The sequence below is a fragment of the Nanorana parkeri genome, unplaced genomic scaffold, assembly GCF_000935625.1.
Source record: "Nanorana parkeri isolate BGI_ZX_2015 unplaced genomic scaffold, ASM93562v1 scaffold522, whole genome shotgun sequence".
NCBI lineage: Eukaryota > Metazoa > Chordata > Amphibia > Anura > Dicroglossidae > Nanorana > Nanorana parkeri.
Genome location: NW_017306790.1, coordinates 632760 through 647441, shown reverse-complemented (window position 1 = coordinate 647441; position 14682 = coordinate 632760). Strand labels below are relative to the sequence as shown.

General features: G+C 41.7%; 1 protein-coding gene across 2 annotated transcripts in view; it reads right to left on the bottom strand.

Annotated features, from left to right (window-relative positions):
• TBC1D19 (TBC1 domain family member 19) overlaps positions 1-14682 on the bottom strand; it is a 108986-nt gene that overhangs the window by 50695 nt on the left and 43609 nt on the right. For both annotated transcript variants that reach the window (XM_018561406.1, XM_018561407.1), the window contains 3 exons: positions 10601-10673; positions 9605-9643; positions 2833-2945 (listed from right to left, as the gene is read on the bottom strand). In XM_018561406.1, coding sequence (XP_018416908.1) covers positions 2833-2945; positions 9605-9643; positions 10601-10673 — 225 coding nt within the window. The remainder of the gene's footprint in view (positions 1-2832; positions 2946-9604; positions 9644-10600; positions 10674-14682) is intronic.

Here is a 14682-nt window from a genome sequence, read left to right as displayed (position 1 = left end):
ATAGCCCTTAGATGTGGTATCTGCATCAGATTTCTCTTTTTCAAGCTTTTTTTTCTTTATTTGTACCTGGTGATCCTGCCAGTAACACACTTCCTGGCCTAGTGTAACAACACTCCCTTAATGTACTGTAGTTAGAAGTAGTGTTGTCTCCATAGGACAGGAAGTGTGTTAGGACTACAGAACGCCTATTACTCACCTCATTTCCATAAGATGGAGGAGGTTGTCTGTAGGTCAGAGAGAGAACTGAGCAGGGCTGACGATGCTTGAGATTACATTGTGGAGTGCACAGAACACAGCACTGAACATGTCATTTTTTGCACTAATCAAACAGATAACAAAATGTTTTCAATGGCTTTTTTGGAAGACCAAAATGAAGCAAATAAGAGAAGGTCATTGTTAAGGTTTAACTGTTAAATTGCAACTAAAGCCGAAACATTTTTTTTTGTGGATAAAATGCAGAGGAATTATAACATCTGTTCGGCCGTTAATTGGTCTCGGTGTCCCCATTAGGGAGATTCACCCTCTCTATTTGTCCTGGGGACCATTTTCACTGAAAATGAAAGAAATTCCCAAACTTTGGGTTGTCATCAGAACAGGAATAGATGGAAAATCCTCCAATGGGGACACTAGTTCTGGTGATCCTGGTGACCACCAGGGATTTCCCTTACTTTGAAGCTATTTCCTCTCACTTCCCATTGTGGCTTTTGGACAGAAAGTGAAGGAAAATCTCCCCAATGGGACACAGATGAAAAAAAAGCTGACAAGGGTTATAACCCTCCCTTATTCTATTCAAAAGCACAACCAATGTGTAGTAGCAATGTTAGGCAAGAAGCAGAACCTGTGTATGTAATGATGAAATATGAAATATGACTGCCCTATGCACATATACACATTATATCTGTACAGAGAAACAATGTTAATACAATATTACCACAAACTGATAAATCTGTTTACATCAATGTGCTCTCTTCATTATGTATCATTAAACACATTGAATGGAAGTCATCAAAACTGGAGCAGACAAAAACTCTTTTTCATTTCAAATCTTAACTGAACAAACTGAAGAGAGAAGCTGATTGGTTGTCATGCACAGCTGCTCCAGTTTTGATAAATTCCCCCCCATTCTATTTATAAATTTGAAAGAGCTTGCACAGTGTTGCCAGTACAACTATACATGTCTGGTTTACTTTAAAGGATTTACTTGAGATATCACAATTAACATGGAAAAAAATTAAAGTTTTTTTTCCCAAAAACTATAACAGGGTTGAATCAGCCAAGGAAGGAGCCGGGTAGAAAGTTGTTGGCTGAACAGTGATTGCAGTCAATGAGCTGCAGTTACTGTTTGTGTATTAGGTGCCGGCTGTCAGGATACAATAGCTGGCAGGAGAGGTTCCTCCATCCACGCTCTTTAGTGTGGATGGGGGAGGCGAGTGAAAAATCTTACACTCAATTCTAAGTGTGCGGCCAGCTTTAGGCAGCTTGCAGAGAGACAGCACCAGGAATTGCAAAATACCACATTCTCAGAATAGTGGTATTTGTAATAAATGAGTCTCTTTCAGTGCAAATCAGTTTTAAAGCTGTATTCAAGGCATTGTTTTTTATTTAAATGAAGCAAGTGCCTTAGCTTTACCATAGAGCTTTCTCTTTAACCACTTCAGGACCAGCATGTTAAACCTCCTTCATTAACAGGCCATTTTGTAGTTTTCAGTGCTGTGATAGTTTGACTGAGAATTACCGGCGACACAACAGATAGTAATTTCCTTGCATGGTATTTAATAACCACTTAAACCACAACCAAAGATGCCACAAATAACCACAAATAAAGATGCCAGAACAGTACAAAAACCCCTAAAATTACCACTTTCTGGAAATTAGGCACTCCAAGGTTGATCTGTTTTTTTGCCACAAATCTTTTTAAAGGAAGAAACATGCTGGTATTGAGGTTATCAAAACATCTCAATAATGGTGCACAAGATGTAATAAATGTACAGGTCATACACAGGGGGAGACAGAGGTGAAGGAGGTATACTGGTCTACAGATGTGCAGGATAAGGGAGGTGAAGGGGTTATGGTACAGCTTAGAGCAGCTATAGAATGGAGCTGACATACTGTACAGAAGAGACCAACTGTTGAAAGGGTTAACAATTTGACTACACTTTATTATTTTGTGCTACTGCTGCAGCTTGCTTTAAGATATCTGTGAGCAGCGATTGATATTGGGGACGTTTATGAGCGTTACCTGACCATTATGTTTTGGTCCATCAAGTCTGGTTCTGGATCTTTTCACACAGGGAGCACCAAGTGTGTTTTGGGTGTTATGTGACGCACACCTGGACTGTTTACATATGCATTATTGGGATGCACTTTAGCATGGAAGTTTGGTGAACTAAGTGGACATTTTTTTCTAATATTGCAAGGTCTTGAAATCAATTGGACACTATTCTTGTTATGCACTTTACCTTATATGTGAGTATATAATTGTCTATTTTATACAAGCGCAGTGTGATTGGGGATTTTGTTATATACGGTGATTCTATGCACTACTACACTTGCTGCTTATTGGGGGTGTTTTGTTTTTAGTGGATAAGATAGATGTAGGAGCGCAGATTTATTAAATAGGAAAGTTACATGGCCGACTTTCCTCAAATCATGGAGCACTCTCTACTACATATATGAATGAGCCGTAAAATGTGGGCTGTGGTGTGGACTTACAATGCAGAGTATAGTAGAGAGCAAATATCTCTCCCTTACAAATCAGCCCTAAAATCAATATTTGCAACCCCTTTTGTATTCCATTCTTACCTATGATAGATTGGATGGTATGTATCTTACCTCTGATTGGTCTGAGATATTCAAGATGAGTGCCCATAATTCAGCACGGAAGGCTGTTGGGCATCCCTGGCGCACATACTGCTGAGCTGCAGCACTGTCATGCTCTTCTAGAACTAGAATTGAAGAAGCAAAATAACAAAGTAACTTTTGTGCATTGTAACCTTTTTCATTGTTCAAGGCTTAGTGATTTATAGGCTTTAGGATAACAGATCGAACATTAGTCTTATCTGTGCTGTGCAATATATACTGCTTTCTCTAGTACTAGTGTACATTTGTAGTGTGTACAGTGTAAACCTAACACACAGTTGAATTGCAAATATATCTTACCTGCCACAAAAATAGGATTTTGTTCTTACTGTAAAATCCTTTTCTCAGAATCCATTGAGGGACACAACTCTGAAGAATTCTGAGACACAGGGCTATACTGCTGCCTCCAGGAGAAATGGACCCTAGGCAAAAAATTAAAAGCCTGGTACTTTAAGGGCATAACTCAACCCTACTCACACCTGCCAGCTGTAGCAAGCAGTATGAAGGAAATTAGGGGAAGGAGCTGTGTCCATCAATGGACTCCTAGAAAAGGATTTTACGGCAAGAACAAAATCCTATTTTCTCATCCATTGAGGGATACAGCTCAGAAGAATTCTAAAACGTAGGGACATTCAAAAGCATTCCAAAACCGAGAGGCGGGCACCACAACAACTAAAAAAAACAGTTCAACAACAAATAAAGGAACTGCAAATATATCTAAACAGCGGTCTTAAGAACATTTCTGCCAAGACTAGCATCAGAAAAGGCAGAAACATCAACTTTATACAACTGGGAACAGAAGACCAAGTTGTGGCCTTGCAAATTTGAGTAACAGAAGCTTGATTTTGAAATGTCCAAGAAGTATTAACTGCCCTAGTAGAATGAGCAGAAACAGGAAAAGGAGGTACCAAATCCCACAACTCATAAGCTTGAATGACAACCTGATGAATCCAATTAGAAATAGTGGATCTAGAAAAAATCTTTATGTACGGAAGCTGTGGCTGAAAGATTAACTCCAATAGCCCACACAACATCCAAACAATGAAGAGAAATTTCCTTCAGATGAATGGGAACTGGACAAGAGAAGGCAAAACTATGTCCTTATTTAAATGAAAGTACGAAACCACCTTGGGTAAAAAGGAAACCTGCGGTGTCAAAACAACCTTGTCCTTATGAAGAACCAAATAGGGTTCTCTACAAAACAAAGGAGACAACTCTGAAACCCTTCTAGCCGAGGTAATAGCCACAAAAAAGACAACCTTTTTGGATAACAAAGACAAATAAATTTCTCAGACGGGTTGCAAAGAAGGTTTTATAATACAGATAAAACCAAGCTCAAGTTCCATGGAGAAAGAAGAGACCTCTCAGGAGGGGCCACATGTGTAACTCCCATAAACGTTGATCGACCCCAAGTTGAAGGAAATACAGAATACGCAATATAGAAAAAGCACGTGGGCAAAACCCCAAGGACTCCCACTAACAAAAATAAACCTTCCATGTATGGTGTAGAGCCAAAGGAAATCTCACTGCTCCAATTCCTTAGCCGCCATCAGGGCTCCCCAGGCGCTGGTCTAGTAGGTGCGTCTCCACGTGAGAGGTTGTAGGTGGTTGGGGGTGTGCAGTACTGGTATTTGTTGCTTTATACACTTTTATTTTTATTCACTGTTATACTGGATTTGATGTGAATTTCAATAAAGTCTGAAGTATTGGAATTCTCTGGATAGTGTGGTCTGTTCGTATACTACTACCTTCCATGTATGGTGATACATTTTATGAGCAGAAGATCTTACAAGTCTTAAGCATAGTAGGAATAACAGAATCTGAAATTCCTCTGTCTTTTAACATTTTGGGTTTCAACAGCTATGACCGAGTAGAAGGGTGGAAGATTGACCCTTGAGGCAACAGATCTGGCTGATCTGGAAAAACCATGGATCCTCTGCTGCCAACATATAAACCAGGTCAGCATACCACACCCTGCAAGCTTTTTGGAGCGATGAGAATGACTGGAATTCTTTGTGTTCTATCCTGTGAAGCAGATGAGGCAACAGTGTCAGTGGAGGAAAGGCATACATTAGTGTGTATTTCAATTCCACGGAGCAAATAAGCCATCTACCGCATCCGCCGTTGGATCTCTTGCTCTGGAAACAAATCTGTCCATCTTTTTGATGTGGAGAGAAGCTAGAAGGTCCAGTGTTCGCCAGCACTGTCAAAATTGTTGAAGCACCTATGGATGAAGAGACCACTTGCCTGAATCCAAATGCTGTATGCTGAGAAAATCCGCCTGCCAGTTTTCAAATCCTGGGATGTGCACCACTGAAATTGCTGAAACATGAAGTTCCGCACAAGATTGAATGTACTTCCATCACCTTTTTTTATCTAAGTGGCAAAAGTCTGATAAATAAGGACAGTAGCCAACAATGGTTGAAGAGCCAAACCAGTTAAAGAATAAATGATATGAGAAAGATTCTCAAATTATCTTGTCGATCCTCAAACAAAGGAGCATCATCAATAGAAATAGTCAATGCTTTTTTAAGATGAGAAATAGGAGAGTTATATAGGGGGTTATTCCCTAACGAGCCAAAGGATTAAGCCGAACCTTCGGCTAATCCTTCGGCTTGCTTCGGCTGCGGGAAGCCTTCTGTTGTATTGGCTAATCACAATAGCAGAACACACAGCCGAAGTGGGGGTGGGGGTCTCCCTTCCAAACCATACCAGACCCTTTAGATCGGATATGAATGTTAGGTGGGACTTCCAGTAAAAAAAAAATTTTTTTAAATGAGTGGAATTCCCCCAAAAGCCCTCTGACTGAACCCGAACTCCAGCACCTGTCAAAATGAATAATTTGACAGTTGGCGGCCGAATGTCAACAGATAGGCGGAGCTAGCAGTGACATCACTCCTGGCTCTGCCTATATGTTGTCATTTTCAGCCATACAGTGCTGAAGGGAATAGCCGAACGGGGTTCGGCTCCCTTCACTACAGATCGGTTATTCACTCTGCTGCCTCTGGCAGCAGAGTGAATAACCCCCATTTCGCTCCTTGGTAAACAAATGCAATGAAAGAAATCAGAAGAAATAGTAATAGTAGGGCCAAAACCACCGCTGGTCTCTGTAAACCGCTCTGGATCCAGAATGTGATGCCGCATATGCACACGCACGCACAGTTGTAAATTCGAATGCATCATCATAGCCATTGTGACGGACCGCCTGGTACCCCGACTGGGTACCTCCGTCAGAAATCACCTTCCTCCCCGCTGGAACCTGAATTCCAGTCTCCGCAGCCCACCTGCCTAATTATTGGACAGAACCAATATCTTAGGACAGAACGCTAACCTCCTCAATCATCAGACAACACCAATGTTGAAGAGGAAACCAAGAACTGCTTTATTGAGGAAGAGCGCACAGAGTTTATACCTCACAGGATCAGATTAGAGTTCAGTGTGTCCCCTCCACCAGACAGCCAGGTGCCGCATTGTCTTAATTAGAGAAGAGCTTAATCCCATCACTGTAAACAATGGCCCCTCCAGATAGCCTGCTGCCTATAATAAACACAGTGGTGTGTGTCTGTAATGTCGGGGGAAACATGCAGTATACCCACTCCACACATATCCTAGGAGAATGGTTCCATGTAACCCCAAGAGGTCTGAGGGGGGTCTCCATAGTTCTGGGTCCATAGTCCGTAGGAAGGAGGCTAGCCCTCGGGCTCCTCCAGCAGCCCCAGTGACGGTTCAGTCCGTCACAGCCATGTCCTGGCCTCTTAAAGAGACAGTAGGGAATTTTTTTATAGAAGCATTTAGCTTATGAGGATTCAGAAAAACAAAAAATAGAAAAGTCAAAGTAAATAAAAGGAGGGAAAGCACCCAACCTTTATTACATTAAGTAAATACATTTACTCAAAAATCCACAGCCTTGGTCCCATGTACAGTAACAGTAATCCCCATTTAATACTGGCCTGAGCGTTAAGAGATGACATCAGGAACTCAGGACAACCGCAGGACAAATATTCAGCATTGAGACTAGAAACAACTTGCTTCTGGATAACTAGAGAAACATCCAGGATTTAATCTTATCCAGAATGAATCTACCAAATTATGTCGGATAGCTAGAAAAAATCTAACAAGATTTAATAATGTTCAGCATGAATTTATAGGAGAATTTCAATCAAGAAACAAAACAAATTAAAATGATAAACCAGAACAGAAAGACACATCCATTCTCCTGAGGACACTAAGTGAAACTGGCAGGTGTGTGGTGGGAGGGGTTATGTACTTAAAGTCTCAGGCTTTTAATTTTTTGCCTAGTGTCCATTTCTCCTGGAGGCAGCAGCATAACCCTACGTCTCAGAATATTTCAGAGCTGTGTCCCTCAATGGATGAATGTCATGGTCAGGGGACTGTATTCACAGAAGATGCAGGCTCCGGGGTTTTTACATAGTAGCCAGGCACAGGCAGACGCCATAGAGGCAACAGGGTCTCAGGACACAGGGAAAGCAAGGGTAACTGCACAATTAGCAGGGGTGTGAGAGAGGTGCAGAGTCTAAGGAGCACCAGGTGTTTACCAGAGCCCCCTACAAAGGGAGATGGACTTCGCTGCAGAACAGCTGCCAGGTTGTGTCCCTCTAACACACCTGTGCAGGCACAGCCACCAGAATCCTGCAGAGGAAACACATGGAACAGTTGCAGCCCTGAGTTCCAGGATACAATGGCAGACAGGGTAAAAGTCTGTTTAAACACTACTGATCAGGACTTCCCGATGCAGAAGTTCTCAGAGGCAGGAGTCCATACATCAGAGTACTAGGAAACGCAAAGCAGAGAGTCTATAACAGCATGGCTAGTCAGGATACACAGAAGAAGCAGGCTGACAGAAAAATGTAGCCACATAGAACCTGGAGAGTGGAAACTCACAGGTAATACACAGGTGCATGCAGCACAGACAGTGCATTGAAGACTGCGATAACAGTTCTCTTGCAGGAAGGGCAGGATCTCACTAGGAGCAAAAAGAGTCCAAAGGAAACTCAGCAATGCAGATAAGATAGCAGTTCGCAGGAATCCTCAGGAAACAGGGAGCAAGCTTCATGAAACACAAGGTGTCCAGCAGTTAGGCCCCATTCACACTGAGCGATTTATCGCGCGGTAATTCCCGCGATATCGCGGCTATTTACCGCGCGATATCGCTCTCCAATGCATGGCAATGGGGCTCTGTCCGTCGCTATCGCGGGTCGTGTGTCGCTACAGCAGGACCCTTTTTGGAGCTGATTTTGCCGCGATTCTAGCTTGCTCAATGCAAGCATTTGCGCGATATCGCGCAACATGCGAATCGCACGTCAAACGCGCGATTTGCGAATCTCTCAGTGTGAATGGGGCCTTAGTGTTTTAACCTGGTGCTCGAACGTCAGGTAACAGGTGTACTAGCCTTTTAACAAAGAAGTTGAGAGCAGATTGGCTGGAAGCCGAGCACCTCAGACAGAGGGTAAAACCCATCACCAGATTAATGCACAGGAAAGTGTTACAACGATAGAGAAATGTATAGTTCTGTCCAGCTAATTTTATAGTTGAAACGTCATGAAAAGGTTTTGACCATTTACTTTCATCCACTGCAGTCAAAGCAATGCAGCTTGGTCAAGTCTGTGACTGGATTATGAGGGAACAGCGACTTATTCAAGAGTTCATCTCTGTACTCTCTAATCCAATCAGCAGAGTTTGTTAGATTCAAAGCACTGTGCAAAGCAATAAGGCTTAGATGGCTTCCTTTCACAGTCTGGATGCTAATGTGCAGAGGATTGCAGAAGAACCTTAACATGCAGGGCAGATTCAGCTATTATTTAAAGCAGAACTCCAGGAATGTGAAACAATAACTCTTGTAGTGCGGAGGTAGCCCCACGGCAAGGGTTAACTTTTCAACTTCATGGAGTTTCGCTTTAAATAATACCTGGATCTGCCCTGCATGCCAAGGTAATTCTGCAATCGTCTGCACATTAGCAAAACTGCTCCTTGAACAGTTAACCCTTGGAGTGCGGGGGGGTAGCTCCACTGCAAGGGTTAACTTTTCAAAATCCCGGAGTTCTTGTTTAAATATGTATTTAAGTATTTTAATGAGAGCTAACTTTGCTGACCTTCTTCTGAATAGGCGAACTGACTGAGGATTATACTAACCCACTAGCCTTAATACTTTCTAAGTGACTAACCCATAACAAATGTGGAAATCAGAAAAGACAGGTCTGCATACCCGTCCTGGTTCAGTGACTCAGTATTTGCACTTGACAACCTTGATCATATAGGTTGACACATTTCTATGGTCAGTCAATGGATATTATGGCTTTAATTTTACTTCATTATCGAGAATCATATTTGAAAAACACAGTACAAATGTGTAGTCTCCCTCCCCTCCTAGAGCTGATATGTCACTACAGAGGACAAGCTGTGTTACAAATGGTCTTAAACGGTCTTAGATGTGACAATATTCCAACAATACATAAAGAAATGATATGAGTGGCAATAAGGACAGCAATTAAAAGATTAGCTGCAAACTTTGCAGACAGCAAAATAAATGAAGTTTCACCCCAGGACATGTGTATTAACTCCCAAAGAGAACAATATTTGATGGCTCTCTGCTGATCCTTTAATCGCTTCATTTGCTGGGTTCTTATTTCAGCTCTTATAACAGCTGATTGTTTTCATCTATAAAAGTAACAATATATCCAGGAGACAATTCTACAAGACAAAGGACAAAGCAGTGAACATCACTTACTTTTCTTTCCAATGCGCAAGTATTCATTTTCGAACAATTCTTGAAATCAAAGAAAAAAAAGTTAAATGACATTGGGGTCTCTCAATACATATTGCTCAACTGTAATCAAGAATTAAACCGAAATGTCACCATCTTCACTGATACATTTCTCAGATTACGTTGATACAAATTGAATCGTTTTGACACGTCTCACATAATGATATCTTAAAGCTGAACTCCAGGCAAAGAACTAAATACACGGGTTACATTTTCTTGGGCTAACATATGTGGGAGCTGTTTTATCACATTTTCTCTACTGCAGTTATGCAACATTCACAGGTCTTATCCCTCCCCAAGCCAGACTGGACAGGGAAAGGAGAAGCAGCAGACTGATCCACTCAACTGTCTGATCTCCTTTCCCATCAACATGCTCCTTGTTAGCAATATGAGCAATGCAGGACAACTGATTGGCTCATTGTGCTGCTTCTCCCTCTTCCAGTCAGAGCACTGTTGTACAGGGATTGCAGAGGCTGATAACAGGTCAGAATCAGATACTTACTTGCTTGCATTAAAAAAAATACTTATCTGTAAATGAATACAGAGCAGCAATCATTTGTGTCTTTTTTACCTCCCTGGACTTCAGCTTTTAAGTGTATGTCCAGGGAAAACTTTTTTTTTTTTTTTAGTTTTGTATGGAGTGGGGATGTATTGAAATTAGGGGTCAACCGATTATCGGATCTACCAATTATTATGGCCGAAATTCACAAATTTCAAAATATTTGGTATCGGTCTTAAATACCATCTTAAATACCGATATTACTGATATGTGCCGACAGTGCTGCAGCAGCAAACAGTGTCTCCAGTGTGCCCCCACATCCAGTGCCTCTAGTGTGCGCCCCTTCCCCCCACCCCCCCACCGGATATTTCAGATTGCAATAGCAGGATTGCTATTGCACCCGCCCATTGCCTGCTGTCAAGCAGCAGAGGAGCGGGCCTGAGAGAGAACACGAAACTTACCTGGTGGGACTGGTGTAGAGTCATCCACTCCCAGCTGACCTATGTTTAGGTTAAGTTCCCCGAAGAATTCTCTCTGGATTTAAAAGACAAAATATGTAACACTCCCTGGAATATATACAGCCATGTAATTAATCTCATAATCAATACTGTAAAATGATACATTAATAATCATGTTTTCAGCCAAAAGTGAAATAGTGAAATAGTGTAGGCTGATACCTAGTCATTTAGTATTTTTCAAAATGGTTTCCAATGTATTGTTTCATCTGATTAATGTTGTCTGTAACCTATCTGGCTTTCAAAAAAAGCATATTTCAACTTATAATGTGTTGTTTTCAAAGAGAATTCTATTAGAAGGAGGGTATGTTCTGATTTACAGCAGGCGCCATCTGAAGTACGGAAACGTTACCTCCCATTTGTAGTTGCTTTCAAAGAATCCACGTGTGGCAAAGCTACTATACTGATCTAACTAAGTGTATTTCCACTCAGATGTATTAATAGAGGAAATATTTCCTGAGGCTGCCATTGTTAACTTTTCATTCTGCAATTGCCAGATTACTGGCTGTTGTGCTGTCTTTTTGGCTTCGATACTTGAACTGTTGAACTGAAATTGAGGACTTCTGACTTGACTTGCTTGTTATGTATACTTGAAGAAGCCAGCATACCAGCTAAATTACTAGTATTTTCAGAAAAAGGTCAACAGTGCTGAGCACCATATTTTTATTAGAAATAGCTTACTATACATGCAAACGTGAAGCCTCTCACAGGCACTTTACTCAACCAACCTCATCCTGTCCCAGCAGCAGAAGATGTTTACCGCTATACAGATCACTTATAACAGATACGTAATAATTCGAGCCAGGAACAAGACACAAAGGAATGTAAATGGTTTTGCTGGTTAGCAGCTGCCCATGCTTTCAGGCAACAGGAAAATGCATTTCTCAAGATGGCGCACTTAAGCTAATGGCCCACTACAATGCAAATAAACAAGAAGAAAAGGACCGCTTTCAATGCAATTAATAACATAAAAACATTGGTCTTTGAACTGGCATCCCTATATTTAAACTTATAAGCAGTTTCAAAGGAACTTACACACATCACTTATCAATAAAGATACCCTTTCACAACAACAAAACTAAATAAGCGGCGATCCGGGCTGGCTGGATCAGGCAGACGCGGCTCTCCAATCAGGCACTGTAGAGAGTCGCCAGCTGGGGCCTCGGAGGAGTGAGCGGCCACCCACACAGAGCCGCGTCTGATGCGGGCAGGCTGGCCAGCCGGGTGCATGTGCATGAGGGAAGGAGACACTGCACCTGCGGCCATGGCAGACCCCCCCCCCACAACCAGGGTCCACGGCAGACCTCCCACAACCAGGGTCCAGGAAGCCCCCACTGACCACCAGGCTAAGGTAAGGTGACACATTTTTTAAAAATAAAATCCGGGGACATTTTTAAATGCCCCCGGGAACATAAAATAAAACTTTTTTTTTTTTAATACTACTCACCTGATTCCTGGATCCAACAAGCCCGGCCTCCCGTCTCCCACGCTGTTAGAAGTTGCATACAGCGTGTGCTGGTTACTACTTAAACCCACATGCGCAGTGTGCAGCTTCTGAGAAGATACGCTATTAGCGTAGCGGGAGTGATGCAAAATGCGCAGCCGCCTTCCCCGCTATGCTAATAGCGTATCTCCTCAGAAGCTGCACACTGCACGCGCCGGTTTAAGTAGTAACCAGCACACGCTGTATGCAACTTCTAACAGCGTGGGAGACGGGAGGCTGCGCTTGTCGGTGGATCCAGGAATCAGGTGAGTATTAGAAAAAAAAAGTTTTATTTTATGTTCTATTCTTAGTTCTATAATGTAATTGTAGTACTTTCAGGTGGAATACAGCTTCATAACATATCAGCTAGGGAACTACAAGTCCCAGCATGCCCTCATTGCCCCTGTACAACAACCAGATATTGCCGTTCCCTGGGTGATATGTGTGTGTGTGGGGGGGGGGGGTGTACAGGGACAATGATGGCATGCTTGGACTTGTAGTTCCTTAGCTGATATATATGTGTGGGGGTGGGGGGTACAGTTCCAGTGGATGTTTATATAATATGGGGGGGGGGCGAAAAAAATGTTCTGCCCCGGGCGCCCATAACTCTGGTTACTCCACTGATCTAAACTAAACATGATCCATTAAGAAAAGAAAATCTAGTGGAAAAAAAATCTTGCTTTATATTTTTAGCATAAAATACATTACTGGGATGATGTCCTAAACAGTAATTGTGAAGTTATGGAACATTTAAAAAGTTCACAACACGCACATTTGTCAAAAGGGCTGGTTTAGACAGGGGTAATTTTTCTTTAAATTAAAATATAATACTTCTTTGATGGCAAAAGGAAAGCATGGCTAGTTCCTCTGCACTAAAGAGGTTGAGTGTTTCGCTGTGAAGTGACAATTCACGTGTATAACTTTTTACTGAGCAAGGCACTATCACAAATTAAAGTACAAAAACATTCTCAAGCTTCTTGATACGGCAATGCTAAAGTGAACTTGTTGGTCCCTGTCAGGAACTTGTGTTCATCCCTCAGCTAAGAATACCCAAGAAAATGGCTTGGATTTCAAACTATCAAACATTCCAGAATCATATTACCACATACCAGCTCTCCTATTCAACTCATCGGTAAATCCCTCTGACCCTGGTCAGTCCATAGCCCTAGTCACTAGTTGACCGTATGCTTGGAGGTTACGTAGTGGTGAATGAACGTCCTTCCATTACATTGATGCTGTTTTTCTCAAAAGGTGAGAGTGCATTAAATCCCAGAGATCAAAAATGACAGACTGTACAGATATTCAAATGACAGCTTTAGGGCAGCTGAAAAATACAGCTGCTACCATGTAGGAGGGTGGTATAATCCACAAAGCCCTTACTCCATATTGTGAAGAGCAATACTAATAATACTTAGACATTAAGGTTAAAATAGCCGAAAATACGAATTACTTTACAAAAAAAAAAAGATTTAAAAATAATATTAATCATAATAAGCATGTAAAAGTTTCCAGGTCTATACAGAAATTGAGATAGCTGCCAATAGGTCTAGATAATTAAAGTGACAATAAACTCATATCATAAAAATACATTCAAAAATACAATCATAAAAATACATTCAAGTACCTAACTAGTAACAAAAATATATCTTATTTGTGTATCAAATGAAAAAGCAGGTCACCAGCACTCAAATTATTTAAATAGATATGTCCTTTTTAATGGACAACTATGTCACAACAATCAACAAAGCCGACGTTTCGGGGCCGCGCAGGGTCCCTTCATTAAGGCAGATGGATGTGACAATGTGATAGTATTCATGCACCACACCGGCGTGCATATATGCAGTAGCGATGTCGGACACTCTACCACCACAGCGCTTCCTTGGATCATCAGATTGTGGGTACAGTTCATTAACTATCTTTGTGAATTTGAATATGCTGTTTTTAAATGATATTTTGATTTTTAAATATGGCGTTTTCTCCCGCAATTCTGACATCACAGGGGTGTGGCTATTGATGATTAACTGGTTTTATGGGGTATATATGTGGTGCATGAATACTATCACATTGTCACATCTATCTGCCTTAAAGAAGGGACCCTGCGCGGCCCCGAAACGTCAGCTTTGTTTATTGTCGTGACATAATTGTCCATTAAAAAGGACATATCTATTTAAATAATTTGAGTGCTGGTGACCTGCTTTTTCATTTCGTACTTTGCACGGTGCCATCCGTGGTAGTCACTACTAGCACCATCATTCTTACTGGCCGGGATTGCTGTAAGGTGGGCGGAGAGCACCCTCATCAACTGAAACTTATTTGTGTATCACTCGGCTGTAGATCCTCAAATCATCTCTGAATTGGTGTCGACACTGTCCTTCCTTCTGGAGGGTGACTACTTTTGGTTCCCATGGTACCTGCGTGTGTTGTAAAGTAGTCACCGCTCCAAGCTCGCTCCTGTGATTGCCTAGAATCTTACATTAATTTAGTAATTTGTATTGAGATTGTAGTCCATCACAGGAGTAGTCACCAGAAGGAAGGACGGTGTCAG